The sequence below is a fragment of the Pseudopodoces humilis genome, chromosome 6 (assembly GCF_049639895.1).
Source record: "Pseudopodoces humilis isolate 2021_Gansu_Grassland_sample_001 chromosome 6, ASM4963989v1, whole genome shotgun sequence".
In the NCBI taxonomy this organism is placed as follows: Eukaryota; Metazoa; Chordata; class Aves; order Passeriformes; family Paridae; genus Pseudopodoces; species Pseudopodoces humilis.
The window spans coordinates 18,587,738-18,606,827 of record NC_142205.1 but is presented as its reverse complement, the minus strand read 5'-3'; the positions used below and the strand labels follow the sequence as shown (position 1 = coordinate 18,606,827).

General features: G+C 34.7%; 1 protein-coding gene across 1 annotated transcript in view; it reads right to left on the bottom strand.

Moving 5' to 3' along the window:
• Positions 1 to 1,761: 1,761 nt before the first annotated feature.
• Positions 1,762 to 19,090, bottom strand: part of TBC1D19 (TBC1 domain family member 19) — a 46,740-nt gene continuing 29,411 nt past the window's right edge. Inside the window, exons 12-21 of the mRNA XM_005517788.2 lie at positions 16,792 to 16,866; positions 16,299 to 16,361; positions 11,867 to 11,951; positions 9,589 to 9,633; positions 8,390 to 8,422; positions 5,954 to 6,063; positions 4,796 to 4,887; positions 3,932 to 4,047; positions 3,050 to 3,120; positions 1,762 to 2,069 (exon numbers count right to left, since the gene is read on the bottom strand). Of these exons, the coding sequence (XP_005517845.1) occupies positions 1,995 to 2,069; positions 3,050 to 3,120; positions 3,932 to 4,047; positions 4,796 to 4,887; positions 5,954 to 6,063; positions 8,390 to 8,422; positions 9,589 to 9,633; positions 11,867 to 11,951; positions 16,299 to 16,361; positions 16,792 to 16,866 (765 nt within the window). The 3' untranslated portion in view covers positions 1,762 to 1,994. The remainder of the gene's footprint in view (positions 2,070 to 3,049; positions 3,121 to 3,931; positions 4,048 to 4,795; positions 4,888 to 5,953; positions 6,064 to 8,389; positions 8,423 to 9,588; positions 9,634 to 11,866; positions 11,952 to 16,298; positions 16,362 to 16,791; positions 16,867 to 19,090) is intronic.

Sequence of the window (19,090 nt, the reverse complement as noted above, 5' to 3'; positions counted from 1 at the left end):
TCAGATTCTGTGCCACGTACTAGCACAAAGCAAAGGGAATTAGAGGGTCAGCAGGCCTGTAGGGAATTTCTCTTGCTATTTAGTAAATACTTTTAATTCTTTAAAACGCCATGGTAACCTTGTCATGACCTTATTGAGCAGCAATCCTTGTGCCTGCTTTGTAACATTATAATTTCTGAACTGCTACCCAATTTATGGATTTTAAAAACTGCAAAATGCTGCATTTTTAGAGGTAGATGTATATTATGTGTTATTCTGAAGATTAAATAAGAACTTGTGGTTTATACACAAACTGAATATCCAGAAATGCAAGCAGAAACTCAAGAGAGGAGAGGCTGCTCACCTCCTTTAGGAATTTGCTCCGTAATCTTTAGCAAATCACTTAATCTTTCTATGCCTTCATTTCCCATATATAAAACAAGCTAATACTTGCTGTAAAGAATAAAAGCTATCATGCCTTTTTAAAACCTTAATGTCACAGAAAAACCTCTAGTTAAACAACTTCTTGCAAATACTAAGGAAAACATCAATTTTCTCTGTTATCCAGAGCAAAATTTCCCAAATATTCTCACCCATTATATCTGCCATATATATATATAGTTTGGCTCTTTATACAGAAAGTTATACCACCAAGTCCACAACTTTACCTTTTTTTAAATTAGCCTTATAAATTTACTAGTTCAGTAAGTTTCTACTACATTTTCCTGACAGAGACCAGATTCACAAACATACAGCTCATACCTCTACCTGAGACTACAGCTTAGATCATTTGTCAAATTTTGAGCAAAGTATGAAGGATTCATGTTTCACTGATTTACATTCAGTATGGCAAATAATGGTAAGTACACGTACATAAGCATGTACATGTTCATAAACCAGGCAAAGACAAAAGTCCTATTGCAAGTGCAGTGAATATATAACCCATTATCATTTTTCAACTGAGAGCCTTTTTCAGGTATTAAGATACACTCAATCAAATCAGACTATTGATCCCAACTTTGGTATTAAACAACTCAAACACTTTTTTGTGAGGAAGACCTCATGAAAAGGTATGACAGCTAGCAGATGATGCCAGCCTGACTGTAGTGACAATCCATCACACATGGGTATGAGCAGGGCTCTTGCACTGAAGCCTGAGCTGTTGAATCACAGAGGCTGGAAAACTGTCAAAGGCGTAGCACTGCTCTCCCAGAGAGGGTGTGGGGCACAGCAAAAGGACTCTTGGCATCATTCTCAGGGCAATATTACGTCTCATGCAAAGACTGGCTCCAACAAGTTCTGAAGGAAGCTATACTCAGGCCTTCTGTGCAGTCCCATCTATATTTTTGATGGGACTCTGGGGAGGAGTTCAGCAGACACCTGAGGTAGCTCTACACCTAACCAAAGATGAATGGGGAATGGGTGACTACATCTGTGTGTATGAAAAGAATAAACAGGAGCAGTTACCATGAGAAACAACATGGAGAAAATTTCTGTGAAAAGAATAAATAAAATAGGGATAGCAAAACTGAAGTATGATCCCATCTTTTCTTTAGAAAACTAGAAAAAATAATCTTGCAAGTAAAAGTATCTTTATTTTTTCACTTGACAGTATTGGAGATGATATCCTCTAAGGTGTGAGCCAGAAAAAGTAATTTCATATTAAAAGAATAAAAGGTTTTACAACTCTGAAAATAACATCACAAAACTCAGATCATTAATTACATTTATTTAATATTACATGCATTTTAGACAGTGATTCATATTATTTACTTGCACAAGTAGTCATTCTCAATGTACAAGTAATAACCATTGCTATTACAGTAAAATTCATTAGCATGCACTTCACACAATCATGTGCAAAGTTATTTTTTCCTGTTAGAAAATATTAAGGTAACTATTTCTAAATTGATTTTATACATGGAGTTTAATTTTGGTTTTATGCAGACATTGCATAGTTGATGCTTAGGTTCTCCAGAAAGACTGGAATGTGGTACCAGTATTGTTGAAGCGGATCAAGTGACAGTAGCAAACAAGAAGATTTGAAGAAGAGGCATAACTTTTAGGGTTGAAAGGTCAGCAAGTACAGCCTAGGATGAAAATTAAAAAGGCTTGTTAAACTTGACATTTGAATCAAATTTCCTTAAAGCAAGTTAAGAAGTCAGGAAAAGATTCAAATACTAAATATACAGCCAATAATCAGACCTGGACATGGCTAGAAACAAATTATACTGGTTTATGTTAGTACCATATTGCATAATTTTTCATTCTAACATTTCAAAGAAAAAACACGTTTACCCAATGTATAGTACCCAAGTAACTTTATTTTAGACTTTAGCCTTACTTCAAATATACGTGGCATCATGGGTGAATGAGTCTAACATTTCAACTTGCTTCTAAAAATAATTGGGAATTAAGAATCCTTATCCTGTGGCTTGGCTAGTATTTGTGAAGTAAGTCCAACGTAATGCCTCAAATAATCAATGTCTTCTCATGAAAGTATGTTTTAAAAAAAGCCAAAGAAAGAGATCACAAACTCTCAAAATCATGAAAAAATCCATCACTGTATTTTTTTTTTTTTAAAAAAGAAAAAATTAACAGGTTACTAGATATAAACAATAATAATCTTCATGCTAATAACTTCATTTACTTCATTTCCTATGGCAGTATGCACAGTGAAATTTCAGATTCACATTGACAAATTAATCTTGTAACATTTTTGTCATTTGTAGAACAGAAGCAACTAAAATGTTCTGAGGAAAAGGGTACAAACCTCTGCAATATTTCAAAAACAATATATCCCACTAACAGGGATTATATATTAAAAAAAAACTGCACAAAATAATTTTATAACACTGCATTTTTATAGCAAATATGCTTTGCTTCCTTTTACTCCAGAAAAGCAGCATTATGTACTGCATGTTCACAATTTCCTTATCTTTTATCGAAGGTAAGAATTTAGACAGAAAGATTTGCACTATGCACCATGTGCCATGTGAAGCTTAAGTTACCCTTATTGGCAAAGTATCAGAAACTATTTCAATCTCCTCTAAGTGAAACTTATCCTTACTTCAGCTGCAGCCAGTGACGTCACCTCCATCAGGTTGACTGCTCGGAAAGCAAATACAGCAGCTGCCAGGACTGAAAGAAAATGTCCAATATTTAAGTTTCTGACATGATAAGCAGTGGTTAGAAATAATCTTGACATAAAATGCCAATTTTCACTTAGTTTAATTATTTTGATTCTGAAGAATAATATACAACAGGTGGCTGTGTTTGAGTTTCTTTGACTACTCTCTCAGACAAGAAAAACACAACATTCTTTCAGGAAAGTCTGAGTTTAAGATGACTAGCTTTTAATTAAAAGGGACAAGCTGTCTTACATGTACAAATGGAACCAAAACCTCTTCTCTTCCACTCACCTACTTTGTATTTAAAAACTGACTCAACTGAAGATACATATTTTCTTTAAAACCTCCACCTGAAACCTTCCTAAATATGAGGACATTATTTAGCTACAAAACTTCCAAAGTGTCTTAAAAGATGCCACTTCAAAGGAAAAAATCCAGCAAAATCAGGGGGACTATAAGTTGCTTTAAGTACTGTAGAGTAGTTGCCATAAATAACACGAATCTTGTATTTTGTGAAAGGTGATGAATTCATTTTCCACTACCACTGGAGCTGGGAGAACATCCCATGTTCTAATTAGAGAGCACTTAGCATTTTTTGAGTATTTCCATAAAAAAAAAATACCTGACATATTTTGTATTAAAGATGCAGTACTCTTGCAATTCCATTTTTCTAGATGATATATGCTTTGACATGTATGTAACCTGCCGTCTGCATTCAAAGAGCAACTATTTTACTCTCATCACAAAATATATTAAAGCTAACAAGTATTTGCCTTACATTCACACAGACTTCACATGTTTTGTAAAAAAAATTCTATTACCAGCAAGAATTTCTAGAGAATTGTATCCCAGGATTCTGTCCCACAGAAGCAAGAGCTGGTCTGTAGCTAAGTAACCAGAAAATGCTCGTACCATCCATTTAAATGAAATTCGTAGCCTGCAAACAAGTGACAAACAACAGTTATCATATTTTGGCCTCCCATAATGATCAGATTGTCTATAAATTAAAAATATTTCATTATCCTTCTGCATTTCTCTTCTGGGAAGAATAAGAATTTTCTCTTGCTGCAGTAATAATCAATATTTTAATTTTCAACAGCCATCATAAAACTATTTAGCATCTCATTTGATAAAGTACTAATATCATTCTCATGATCCTTCTGATCAAACAATCACATTGGAGTAATCCTCAGCTATTATCACCCTCAATGTTTCATCCTTTCTGCTATTAAGCTATTAAGATGGATGCCAATTAAGACAAAAAGGTTTTCAGGGTCTGTTGTGCCTGGTGCCATGAGTTCACTACTGAATGACTCTTGCTCTCTTGCCTCTTCCAGTACCTTCTGCTGCAACTAACACATCTCTGTGTCTTCTGTCCCCTAGGAAATACATCACTTAGTTCCATCAGATCAAACATAAATTACTGAAACTTAGCTAAATAATGCAGCATAGAGCATTTCTCACAGAGCAATTCTCTCTCTTTCAGAGAGCATACAGAAGAAATGCACAAAGCACAGATACACATGTTAGACAAAGCACTCCATCTGACTATCAAGGAAAAATGGCACACTGATGGTCATAATTTTTTGTAATTTCTCACAGATCTTAAATTAAAATACTAAAGAAAAGCATTTTCAGAACAATAAATGTGCAACATTTGTGACAAGTTAGAAAGAAGCACTTACGGCTGAGCTCCAATTTCTCGGAGGTGATAGAAGAGCTGGGGCAGATGGGTTTGTAGAAGAGTCTCAAAAAGCAAACACAATGACACAATGCCCTAAAGGAACAAGATCATATTGTGAATACTAACACTCATCCTGTCAAATCTGAGAAAACAGTATCAGCATGTAAGTGTGCATAGATTTGCAACTGCATGAAATTTATTGCATGAAAGCAATAAAACACTATTAATGATACAATATTCAACTCAGGTGAGAAAGGCACAAGCAATTTTAATACCTTTAGTCACTAAAGCCTTGCTCCTGCAATTCTGTGTACATATTAGCCATAATATGTTCTGATAATCCCTTTCAAGTCTGAGTTACTTATGGTGTTTGTATGTAAGGGTTGAAGTACTTAATGGGTTATTATAGTGTAACCTTAATTAAATATTTCCACTTTGACAAAACAGACGTCAGTTGCACTAAAAAAAAAATGGATGTGAGAAAAAGTATCTCTCTGATAAGTTTGGTTTTCTCTGCTTTTAAAGATGGAAAGCACAATACATAGCGTTGAAATGGTATACCAAGGAAAGGATTTTCTTTCAACCAGGAAATAGTTTCAAAAAGCAATATAACTTTTTAGCATGTTATGAAGGAAAAAAGGAATATTTACTCTGTTTTATTGTTCACAAATAGAAGACAAGCCAATTTTTACAACTCTTGTACATTCAAGACAGCTGATCCAGCTTTGTCACAAATTATTTAAACTCATTCAGTAGTACTAAAAAGCATGTGTTGTCATACGAAGATACTTCAGTTAAAGAAACAGACACTAACTCAGTATCACTGAAACAGTATCTCCATACATATATTTTAGTACATATATTTAGAACTGAGAAATCTATTAGATTAAAAAACTTGACTTATAAAAGACCCCACACCCTCATAAAATGAGAACTTACTATTTTAATAAGGTACATGATAGCAAAAACTAACACTGACATAGAAAACAACATCATCCAGACTGGAGTTACCTAGTAATTTTCCCAAGCTTGCTTGAAATAATTTATTATATTTAGAAGGATACATTTCAATCACATAGAAAACCATGCTAATAACAATATTATTGTTCTGTAGCAAACAGGATATCAAATGAGTGGATTTAATTCCTAATGAACTTACAGAGGGATGAGAAGAGATGGAATGGAGTCTGAAGAAAAAACGCACATACATCTCACGGAATATCTGATACAATTTGGAAGGTTCATGGTACAGAAAACAAAGTGGAGCAACTGAAAGGATAAAAGAATTATAATTGACTCAACACTGTAAACTGCTAAAAGAGTTCAATGATTAAGCGCATGAAGTATGAGGAAAAGCCAAGTAATTAATAGTACCACAATTTACAAAAACAGTACTAAACCAAGAAAAAAGTATTCAATCACAATCTATCACTTAATGAAAAAAGTCAAGAAAGGGAATATGATACATTCTAGATATCCCTACATATTTCAAGAAGCTAAACCAATTAGAACCTGCATACTACAGTGCTGGCTTCTGAACCGTAACAAATATGCCATAAGGAGAGCACCCCTGGGGTGTCAGGTAATGCAAACAGTGCAAGTCTTTGATTCAAGTCTGTAACTTTGAGTGTGCCATGGGGCCACTGACCATCTCCACATTGATGCCCTATTGTAAAACTGCTTGAAGACGGATATCGTGAAAATGAAAATATTAAAAGAACAGCTTTCAGTTGCCACAATAACATCACTAAGTATGACAAACGCATAGAGACATGTTTATTTCTTACAGGATCTGTAAACCATGGACATTTGGTAGTTTACTGTTCAGAAGCCTTCTAGTACACCTGATTCAAAATAATAATTGATTACATTTGGAAAACAGTAGCTCTGAAACTTTGCTTGTTTTGTTAAAGTCTAGCATATAGATAAATCTGTTATATGTATGTGCTCAAACATAACCATCATTCCTTGAGACTGATAGTCTATTCACTCAATGCATTCTCACAGACAGTTCTCATACCTTTTTGTGAACAGCCTTTTGATCTGTCCAGTCATCATGACGACTGCTTCATTTTACAGGTGCATTCATTTTAACACACTCATAGTTTCAATCTCTGCATTTACTTTCTCCTCCATTTTATTTACACTAAGCTAGGGATAATGGATATATTTATCTGTACATATACACACATAGATTTATGTACTTCTATATATGTATATATGGATATATGCACATTTGAATTTATTTTCATATCTAAATATCAGAGAAGGTGGCTTAATAACAAAAATGGTGTCTGTGTATGAGAAGTGGGGTGCTAAGGTAGAGTGAGATGTTCACAGAAACATGTATTTCAGTAGGGGTAAGAAAAGGAAAGGGTGTTATCCGTGTTCATGTTTTTAATGCTTGAAGATGGAAAGAAAAACTTGTCACTGTGCACATGTACATATGGGCCAGGAGGGTAAGAGAACAGCCTCTGCCAGCTGGCACCCTGACAGTGTATGCATGCAAACAGGAAAAAGGGTGTAAGATTTTCATAAGGACCCAGACACTTCCTCATATAGCAGCACAACATGGAATATAGAGGATGCTCTGCTTGGTCCCAGCCACTGCACCCACAGCCTTGAGCTACATCACCATGTTTCTGCTGCCTTGCTTTTCACCCTTCCTCCTTCTCAAAGCCAGCATATTCTGAGCCTGTGCAAAGAGCAAGTACAGGAGGGAGGGAGGAAAATTCACACCCGAGTTTGGGAGACACTGTTCTCAAGGGCAGAAGCAAATCCAAACATTCTGAAAAGCAGTTCACACAGAACAAGTGAACGCCTCTAAGTGAGTCCCTAAGCGAGAGTTTTTAACTTAAGTGCTCATTACTCCAAGGACTTTAAATTCCCTACTCAGGTCCAAATTTGCATTTCATATTTCAATTCAATTATTTTAATGACTGTGTGTGATCATTAAACCTTATTAATAGCAAAACATAGCATTTTCAGTATAATCTTAAAATCTGCTTGCCCTCTGATGCTTTGGTTTTTATAAACCAAAAGAAAAAGCTGAAAAGCCAAAACATCTAATCTCACATCTGCAATAGCTGCAGTATGTCTGTAACCTAAGGAGAATTTTCTGCTTTTTTTTCCTAAAAATCTTGTTGATATTTGTGCTTTTCTCTGTGCCGTAAATTAGCAACCATTATATTATGTAATGCTCTTTTAACACCTCTTGTAGGTAAACTTAGAGAACAACAGGCCTTTCACATTATTCTTGTTTTCAAGAACTTTTTTCATGGGTAACTTGGTCTACCCAGAAGTGAAACAGAAGGAAAGAGCACTTCAAAATTTTATCCCTCTACTCATATCCATTAAGATGCATAGCTTAGCTCAGCTATTAGCTCTCAAAGAAGGAATTATCACATGGGAGTAAGCTGTAATATAAGTAAATAAAACAGCCTGAAATTTTAAAAATATATTTAACAACCTTCATACACAAAAAAACCATAAAAGCACATAAAAAAAGTTTGAAAGTTGTAAAAAAGTATATACAGCTTTAAACTACAATATGAAGAGTAGTTCTGAGGTTTTAGCTTACGAGAGTCATACTTACCATACATAGAAAAGCCATGAAAAGGAATTACACCTGCAAAACAAAAATATTTCTTTTTTTGTTCTTTAATAATCTTCTTTATGCATGCAAAATATTATTCCCCCTCACATTATCAAATTGTATTCTGCCTACATCAGGAATAAAGTATTTCCTTGTTACTGCATCTCCATCCTGTACATATGTAAGTACAGTATCACCTATGTCCGTAAACCAAAATGCTTAAACACAAACTACAGATCCTAGAAAGCCAAGTAAAGCTCAGAAAATTTCCATGAAGTTGTTACACAGAAGCTTTGCTGAAATCAGAACCTAATTTCACATAAATGACAACCCATAAATGTTATGCACTGACAAGAATGGAGTAGGAAAAAAAGGAGGCCAAGACCTTTTAATTCATGCAGTACTCAGCTAGAACATTCACAGTACTTGGCCTTTGTATCATAACAGCTTGCTCCTCCTTCCCAGCTGATCCTAGCTCCCATTCACTAGATTTTATATAAGACTGGTGAAAGGTGGCTGCTTTAGCAAAAGAGCATAAGAACAATGCTTCATGGCTACAGAGCTGCAAGAATTGCAGAGGCAAACATGGAAAAAAGTGAAACAAAAGTATGTACTGCAACTGACTCCACTGAAGTACGGAAGACATAAAAGACAAGGCCAGAGACAGATTTGAGATTGGTGACAGAAAGCCTTGAAAGCAAGAGGAAAGAACTTGAAAGACAAATGGAGGGAAAGGATTCAATAAAGGATTGAAATGGTCAAGTTAAGAGCTGAAAAAAACAATAACTGAAGTTAAAACAACAGCAATGGTACTAGAATTACATAGATCTGTTGTGTCAACACACATTTTGAAAGGAGAAGACTTTAGGGTGTGGTTTCTTAAGTACTGAAAAGCTGAGAGGTCAGCATTTATCATTTATCAATCCTCTAAGTGCTGATTTAAGACTGAATACAAACTGCTGCACCACAAGTTGTTTTCATTCTCCTTCCCACAAACATAGACAAACTCCGTTTGTGATCACTAACACCAGGCTGAATGTGGGTTTGGAGTAGCTTCCATGCAGTTTACTCCTTTAAATTAATGAATTTCACAGAGTAACAGCAAAACACAACTTGTAACAGAAAAAGAAAATATCATGTATTTGAGAAAAAAAGTATTTCCAAACTACCACTAGAGGAGGCAATAGTATAATTCATACCATTTGGAGGATAGAAAACAGCATATTCTTCCATTCCGAGCTTTCCTGTGAACCATCAAACCACAAAGAAAATGTCATAAAGATTTAAATAATTTAAATTAAAAAGCAGACTTTAAGCTACAATTACAAAAATGATTACTGATTACATTATTGACCATCTGACATTGTCTAAAGTGTAGCAAGCAATGCAATGGGTACAATGTCAGATATAAAACTGAAATGCAGCACCAATACAGAAGGATGACAAACAACAAAAAAGAGGAGGAAAATTCCAGCAATGCTGTTCCATTGAGATTCTATTTGGGTGTGTCTTAGGAGCTTCTAAAGGTGTTTGCTGCGGACCTTGAAGACTGAAGGTCTAGGAGGAAATAGGGGCATACTGACCTAGGGACAGGAAAGGACTTTAAACAGATACAACCACAGATAAAAAAAATATTCAAAGCTTCATTAGATCTGTAACAGAGGAAGATGGATGTTCTGATATAGCAAACAAATATTTCAGTAATCCACTGGATGCAAAAGACTTAATTAAGTCAAGAAAATCACTGATCATATACATTGATCATATAATTTTTTTAACTTCCCTGCAAAAAAACACATTATATTATTAACCATATTTTAACTACAAAAACTAATAATCAAAAATCCATTAATAAAATTTAACAATTTATTTAGAAATATAAAGGTTTTGTTAAACATAATTACAACTAATTAAACCTTGCAATTATTTAATTCTAAAATGAGAACATTCAACTAAAAATTTAATTAATTACATGAACATTTATAGAATATTCAGTGTACTCCATTTTCTCTTCACAATAGAATTTAGCATATGGAACTTTTGTCAGGTTCACTGGAATCTGGACCTTGATATTTTCCTATAGCATGAACTGACTAAAATAAAATAAAAATTAACCTGCAAAACTCCTGCCTACTACCCCACGAAAAGAAAACCCAGTATTTTCCAATTATACAAATGAGTTGTTTCATTAAACTAAAAATCATTTTCTCCTTTTCCTTTCAATAGTTTGCTTGTTGCACAGCCAGGAATTATAATTTAGGAGGATGAGTATTTTTAGCATAAAGCACACCTCTTGGAAAATCATCTAAAAATAGGACATACAAGCCTTTTGGATTTACACTGCACAGATTTAGGTATCAGCAACATCATTTCCCAGATTTGTCTAGGAATGTGCAGGATGTTCTCCATAGCTGTGTTTCTGGGCTGCCATGGCTCTGTGTCTGAAGTGAGACCTGGGATCCCACTGCTGTTCTGCTCCCAGGTGAGCCCTCTGCTTATTTGAAGGAGAAGGTAAAGAAAACTCTGTAATTCAGTGGAAGACAGTGAAAAAAGCAATAAAAAAGGAATTAAAAAATTAGAAAACAAACATTACTTATAGCGACATAAGAAGCAGCAAGATGAAAACTGTCAGCTTAAGTCCTGAACAAACAAAGTACTTAGGTATCATATTTGGCTAAATACACAGGCACCAGGAACAAGGAAATAAACAGGACTGTAGATGATGAAGGTACATGGGGAAAAAAACTGATTGGATTACTGAATGACTCAAGAAGGAAGGCAAAATTAGGAACCTCTAGGTAAAATCAAGGCAGATGAGGTTCTAAGACATATGGAAACATCCAGAAGAATGGCATGAGAAGCAGGCAGAGAAGGCAAGTGGACTGAATCAAGAAATCTGAAGTTTGTTAAGAAAAATAATGAGACCTCAAGTCAAAGAACATCCAAAGATAAGCTAATACTCTGAAAATGCCATGCTTTTTTAAAAAAATCAGTGCTAAGTATGCTTGGTAAAGCTGTACTCTCCCACCCTTTTGAACAGAGCCCCAGTTCTTTAGCAACATGTTCTTCTCCTGGCTATAAATATTTGCAAAACACAGCTTTGCAGAGACAACATTCTACAACAACTTCCAGTTGTGAAATTTATTGAAGTTGCAGAGTACAATATTATCTATTTAATGTTTAGCTCTGATGAAGACAGATATTGTCATTATTTTATCATATTGTCATAATTGTCCTCCATTCCTTCTGGTAAAACACTGCAGAATTATACACAGAAAACTGGAGTAAAAGAACAACATTGTAATCTGTGATCAGCTTCTAAACTGTCATAATAGAACCAGTGCAGAAGTAATTTTTATTGACATTCTTTAAAGTGTAGTCTACTAGGTGTAATGAACACAAAGCAAATTCACATACTGTATTAGTGCATCAATCAACAAAAATCTACATGATCTTTTTAAAAACAACTCTTTTTACCTTGTATGTATGATTTGGGTGGGGTTGCACTACTGTAAGTAAAGTGCTCCAATACTGATGTATCTCGGGAAAAACACAGTAACACCTGCAGAAAAGAAAGTCAGCTGACTAACTGGATCAAAGCAATGTAAAAAAAATTAAGGACCTATCTTAATTACCACCTATTAGATGCTACTTAAGAGAGCCAATAAGGTTGAAAGCTCTTCACCACATATTTTCCTGCTCAAATTTCCAGACTCACTTTCAACTTGCTGCAATTTTACGTTCACCTTCATACGTTATCAGTTTTATATCCACATTCTTTAACCTCCCTCCTTCCCTCTCTGCAGGTGTTTATCCCTTTTTGTCACAACAGTAGTGACTGTATCTGTACCTGTCTGCTTTTACATCTTTTAGACTCTTTTCCTATTCAGTTACTATGACCCAGGGATGTCCTAGTAAGTGAATAAACAAATGAAACATTTACACTCTTGGATGTGTGCAGTTCTGGAAGAACTTACATTTTCTTTCATTCCTAGACCTTTACAAAATGTTTACATGCAATTCAGCTCTTTCAAAAAACAGATTATAATGTTCACCTTGTATTCAAAAGATCAGAAATGCACATTGTATACTCTAAAGTATATATGGGGTTTAGAGTTTACGTAAATGAACAAAACTGTATTCACAGCAACTGAGTATAAATTAAGTAGTGAAAGCATTCATAGAAAAAAACCCAACAAGAAAGAATCTCATCCTAACTGGAGTTGTAAAAAATGTAGTAATTAGTATTGTACTTTAGCATCTTCATGTTTTCACGCACTGAAAGGCTGCACTATGAAAAATATACACGAGAGGGCAGACATAAGGCAGACTTCAGCTCACTGCTGACTTTTGTGCACCTGAAGTCTCTTGGGGTTTAAGACCAGCTGGAAACTAAGTATCATGCAGACACTCACTCAACCCTCCCTCTCCCTCTCCACCCTGGTAGAATGGGAAAGAGAATCAAGGTAAAATTTGTAGGCTGAGATAAGAACAGTTTAGCAAGTGAATAATGGCAAATGATAATAAAAGACTAATAGCAGACCCTTCCCAAACCCAGATCAGCCACCCGATTCCAGTCAACTCCCCCCAGTTTATATATTGGGCATGACGTTCTGTGGTGTGGAATACCCCTTTGATGAGTCCTGGCTATGCTCCCTCCCAGTTTATTTTGTGTACCTCCTCACTGGCAGAGCATGAGACATGGAAAAAGTCCTTAGGATAAACACAACTGAGCAATACCCCAAAGTAGCAGTGTGTTATCAACACCATTCTCATTCCCAATCCAAAACACAGCACTGTAACAGCTACTGAGAATAAATTAACTCTACCCTAGCTGAACCCAGGACACTTTGCTCTTGAAGTTTTTAAGAGTTTATTTTACCTGTAGTCAAGGTGTGAAAGGAGGAAATGTTTCATTACATAATTTATTGTGAATAAAATGAATGGATTTTTCCTTCCCACTAATTGGTGCAAACATCTTCCGCATATCAGCATTTGTCAAAAGGAAACACACAAAATGACACATCTGAATATTATTGTTTTAATTATTTTTTTTTTATGGAAAGCAGGTCATATTTTGAGACTTTTTTCCTTTTTGAACTTCAAAACTATTTCTGAAATACAAACATTTTTTAAAAACAACTAATACTTTCTTTATCTCAAAGAGTTTAAGCTAAATATTATTTTTGTGCAATACACAATCATGTTCATAGCTGCCAAAATATCACTGACAATAACAATACACAGGCAAATGTAATTCTATGTGTATGTTAACTGAGGTGAACAAAAGAGAAACTTATCTGAACAGGACATAAACTATGTTCTCTCATAGGGGAAAGAATGTAACCTTCATTTGAGGCCCTTTTTTTTAGGAATACAGTGTCCAGTACCAGTATCTGGAAGCCTTTAAATGAAGACTCTGCATCTCTAGAAGAGATAGACTCTAGCTCAAACCTAAGTTATGACTATACCCAAAATCTCTGGGTGAGGTTCTTTGCATGTATTCATTCTGCAGGATGTAAGACTAAAGTATTCAAGTTTAACTTCTGGCCTGAAATAAAGAATTTACAAATCTACTAATCCATGTGTTATTTTCCTCATTAACAGAATGATAGTGCTAAAGAAAATAGCACAAACCCCTTTTCAAGTACAGAAATATTAAACAAATTATTGGATATTTATAATCCAGCTGAAAAGAAAACCACTGAATTTAAATCACTGAAGGAAAGAAAACCCAAAATCAAAGTTTTTATCAAAAAGAAACTGCTTTATTAAAAAGTTCCTGCATTTTATTTCAATAGTTATGAAGAAGTTATAAAAAGAAATAAAGTTTGGGAAAAAGAAAGCAAAGATATTAAAGGAAATAAATGATGTAATGAACAACTGTATGCTACTAAAGTGGTACCAATAATGCAACAGAATATCGTCATCATTATTTTAAGCCCAAATTTTCTTGTTTTGATGGACATTTCATCTATTCCACAACACACAAAGGACACACTCTGCTCAATGACTTGGAAAACTTAAGAGGCGGTAACAAGTCATGAAACAAAGCCATAAATCCAGTGCAAACCCAGAAATAATGTATCTGGTTTAAACTAACATTTTCATTATCTATCTTATTTAGCCAATATTTAATTCTATTTATCATATTCAATCAATAAATAATATCCCATATCACAGTGACTCATACTACAAAATTTTTCCAGGGGCTATAGAACAAAATTAGTAGTAATTAGGTTGGGAGAGGAAAAAAGTCCTCTCAATGAGTTCTGCCAGGCCATGTGCTAAAATCCTTCTGCCCTAAACAGAGAGATGGAGCCCATCTGGCTCCAGCAGGCCAGGTGATGAAAAAGTTGCCCCATGATCAAAGAACCCAAAATTCTGCTGGTGACACCAACCCTCGAGGCACTTGTTGATAATGTGGGCTCTCCTATTCCTTTCATTGTTTTTCTCTGCCACTAAAGGGACTGAGCAGAACACTACCTGTGCTCCTGCCCTATCAACCACATGACCAGGTGCCCTAAAGTCCCTTTTAATTGCCCTGACACTCCTCTCTTCAATCTCATCACTGCCAGCCTGAAGTGTCAGCAGTGGGTAATAATCACAGGGATGAATCAGCCCAGGGAGTCTCTCAGTGATATCCCACATCGAGGCCCCAGAGAAGCAACAGACCTCCCTGTGCAATGGGTCCAGTCAACATATGGGGCCCTTTGTGCCCCTCAGAAGGGAGTCACCCACTATGACTTCCCCTCTTCTCTTTTTAATGTTAGAGGTGGTGATCTGTCTGATGAAGAAGTGTAATTGGGAGGCCCACTGGGCAGATCATTTTCCTCTATGTCATCTGGCTGACCCTCTAGGTCCAGGGCCTCATACCTATTCTGAAGCAGCACGTGGGTAGGCGATCAGGGTTGAGGGGAAACTTTAATTCTGAAACAAATTCAGATACAGATCTTAATGTTGTGCCTATTTTCAAATAAAAAAGGTCATAATTTCATGAGGTTATAAATTTAACTATTAATGTTTAAATGCTGAATTGCATGCAGACATGCTTGGATAATATGCTTAAACAGTACTGCATATTTTTGCATATCTATATGGACTAAGCAGCGTTAAGGACAGTCTCTTGCCTAGTTAAATTACTAGCAGTTTTATATATTCCCATCAAAAAAGAAATTATTTCATTTCACATAGCTCTAAACAGAAAAAAAAATAAGCAAGTCTGACATAACACATATGACTAATGAAATCAAAAGCACTGTGGAAATGTTAAGTTTGCTGCATGACAGTTATGTTGACACTGCAATCAACTACACATTAGGAAATTCACAGATGTAATCTCCTTCTAATTATAGGCATTTGATAGGCACCAACAAAGATAATTCTTTATAAATTAACTGGACTCCTGATTGCTAGAAACAGCTTTGTGATGCAATCCTACAAGTAACCATACCTGTCACTACCTTATTCAGAATCAATGTTTTTAAATTAAAAATATGTCAATATACTTATTGCAATAGGTCACTGTAAAGCAAGGTTTTTTTTTTTTAAATGGAACCCTGAATATACTTCTCAAGTCTTAATTTCTCTGTACACAACAGCTTTTAATTGTTGGAGGTTATTTATTGCAAAGCTGGAAAGGGGAAAAATATGGCTGACTTGATATTTTCCAGCTAAGTGCACTGAAAAGACATTGCGTATGGTCTTTCATAGCTGGAGTTTTAGAAGCTTGCCCTGCTTAATCTGTTCAGGTGTCCAAGTTCGCTATTCAGAAGGGAAAGTACACGCAGCAAACAGATATATTTGTACCACTGTCCTCTGCCTTAAAAAGGCGGTTCTTTCTCCAAAGATGATACAATCCTACAGGAGTATACCTCCTAGTTTTTCTAACCAAAAAATAGCTACATACCTGATATAAATAATCCTCAAATACAAAATAGTAGTCATCATTGCTTGCTGTCAGCTTTACATCCTGTAATAAAAAATACAAGAGTTTGAAGACAAAAGACCTCTCTTCAGACTCCCATGGAGGCTAAATTTACCACTTTCATTCAAATAACTACAGTTAAACTTAGACTTCACATTTTAAAACTAAAAAATGCTACATTAACTTGATGATTAAGCATTCAGCATTGCAACTTGAAATGGAAGCAGTCATACCCTGTTTGTTTTTGCTCACAAACCCAGTTACTCCTTCAAATGAAGACACTATTCCTTTATAATTAATGGTTCAACTCAAATGTCTTATGTGAAAGACAACACAGGCACAAGGAATAAGTTCACAATAAAGTCACACTAATTATTTTTACACTCCTCAAAACCAAGCCATCTAGTATTTTCCTTGTTAAAAAAACGTAACACCAGTGTGATGAGCACATAAATCACTCACCGTGATTACTTACTTTGTAAATCAGGCTGTCCACTAAAAGGTCATGTTGAATCACATTTGACTTAAGCTGTTCATAATACAAGATGTCCTAAAATTAAGAATATTACCATCATCTATCTGAGACATGACCTGAATTTATATTTAAAGTAAAAAAAATTCTTTTCAGCAATTGAAAAAAAAACATGTATTCAACTGAAAAAAGGCACTGCATATTTATGAAGCATCTACCATGGTTTGTTCTAGTTTAAGCCTAAGAATTGAGATTGAGACATTATAAAATGACTTTGCCTTCAGTTAAGTAATAAAATGAGAATGAAGAGACTAGTTCAAACTAAAGACCCATATAATCCAACCTTTGGTTCTCTCTACCTAAAACCTTTTCAATGCCCAAAATCATTATGTTTTATTTCTTTATTATCCTCTATTTTCATGCACCTCTCCACCAATAGGTTCTGTCTTATCTTTAAGCATTAGTGAGTTGCTGCAAATATTTGACACTAAACTAGTATGAACCTGTAAACAGTTTAAATTTGTGCAAAGATTAAATGATAAATATATATAAAAAAAACTGGTGAAGAATACAAAAAATAGGATCTGTTTTTAAACTCCAGTTATTTTCTGAATGTCTATAGAACACACACAGGTGAAACAATGGGGAAAAATCAGAACAAACTTCTCTGCTTTTACTAATTCTATCCCTTCCTTCTTAGAAAGAGCTTGAAAAAGAAAAAGAATATCACATTGTCATCCTGTAACTCACAAATCCCTAAATATCTCTCTGCCATTACATCTACAACTGAATAACAATTTCTGATTGATTTGAACTATTTGATAAATTAAGTCAGCCATCCCAAAGATCTTTCCCACTTCACAAAACTATTTTGATTTTGAGGTATCTAAATGGACACCACACAAATATTTGTATATTCCAAACATCACAGATTTACTGCTGATTTCTTTGATAAATACAAGTCTAGAGTGAGGATTTGAAGAACAAGTGGGAAATAAGATGAAATCCTGAGAGGGAGAGAATGATGAATAGTACACACTTAGAAACTATTAGAATTAACATATTACTAAACTGCTAAGTTGAAATGAGGACAAAAGCTTTATATACTAAGTACTGATGCCTCCCACAGGGAAAATATTTAAATTTTACTTCTGAGAAAAAAAAAAAGGGGGGAGGTATAAATATTACACTATTTGTTTAGGAATGATCAGACATAAATATTTACTAAATGCAAAGTATCTTCAGTATGAATATAACATTCTATTCTTCAAAGCTACAAGAAACTACTCAAATACTCAAGTCAACATTTTAAAGCATCAATACTATAGTCTAATCAAGTCTAAAACTGCCAAATTAATAACTTTTTTTTTGCCATCTCCAGTGATGGTCTATATTAAAACACAAAAAGTTAGTATTAAAAAAAAACCAAAACAACAATCAAAACCAAAGAAACCACAAACCAAAACTCATGGTCAGGAGGTTGGAATGATAATCTTTAAGGTCCCTCCAACCCAATTCTATGATTCTAAGAAGACCAGAAGGACAAACTGTTCACTGGAAATAGAACTAATGCAAAAAAAGTTCAGGAAATAAATCAGAAATTATTAAAAAAGGACTTGCAAAGCTGATGCAATTATAACCATTCTAGGAATTTAACTCCTTCTAGGTTTTAACTCCTTACTTGCCATTCATTCTCTCTTAAATTGTGATTGCTGTGAAGCAAAATGAAGTTGGGCTTGAGAATCATGCCAGGATTTCAGCCACAACTTGGCTACAAGAGGACCTTGCCATGTCTCTCAATAAGACAAGAGGCTTATGGTTATGGTGTATTAATAGATTTATTCCTTAGATCTGAATCATAAAAAATATTTACTTTCAAGACACAAGACTCTCTGGAGATCAATCTCTCACTTAAAAGTGAGGAATATTTTAAGAGCCTCACTCAGCCTTTAAAAATTATTCAAGTCCTCTTTTACTATTTTTTGGCTGCATTTCTTTCTCCAGATAAGAAATTCCACTACTGGCAAGTTTTGGGAATGTCAAAAAATGTGTTACATTTCTTATTTTATTTAAAATGTTTTCAGTTATAAAACAAAAATCTTACCATTTTCATCCGATTTAACATCTCTTCTTTGCCAAATCTTCATGTAACTTTGTTTTGTAAACCTTTTCCCTTTTAAAAATATGTTGCATTTTTATATAGACAGCAGCTTCACTGAAAATTATAGAATTTTATACCACACCTCCAAATATACTCATCTTTCCAAACTGAAGTCAAGTACACTTCAGGACTGCAGTGACC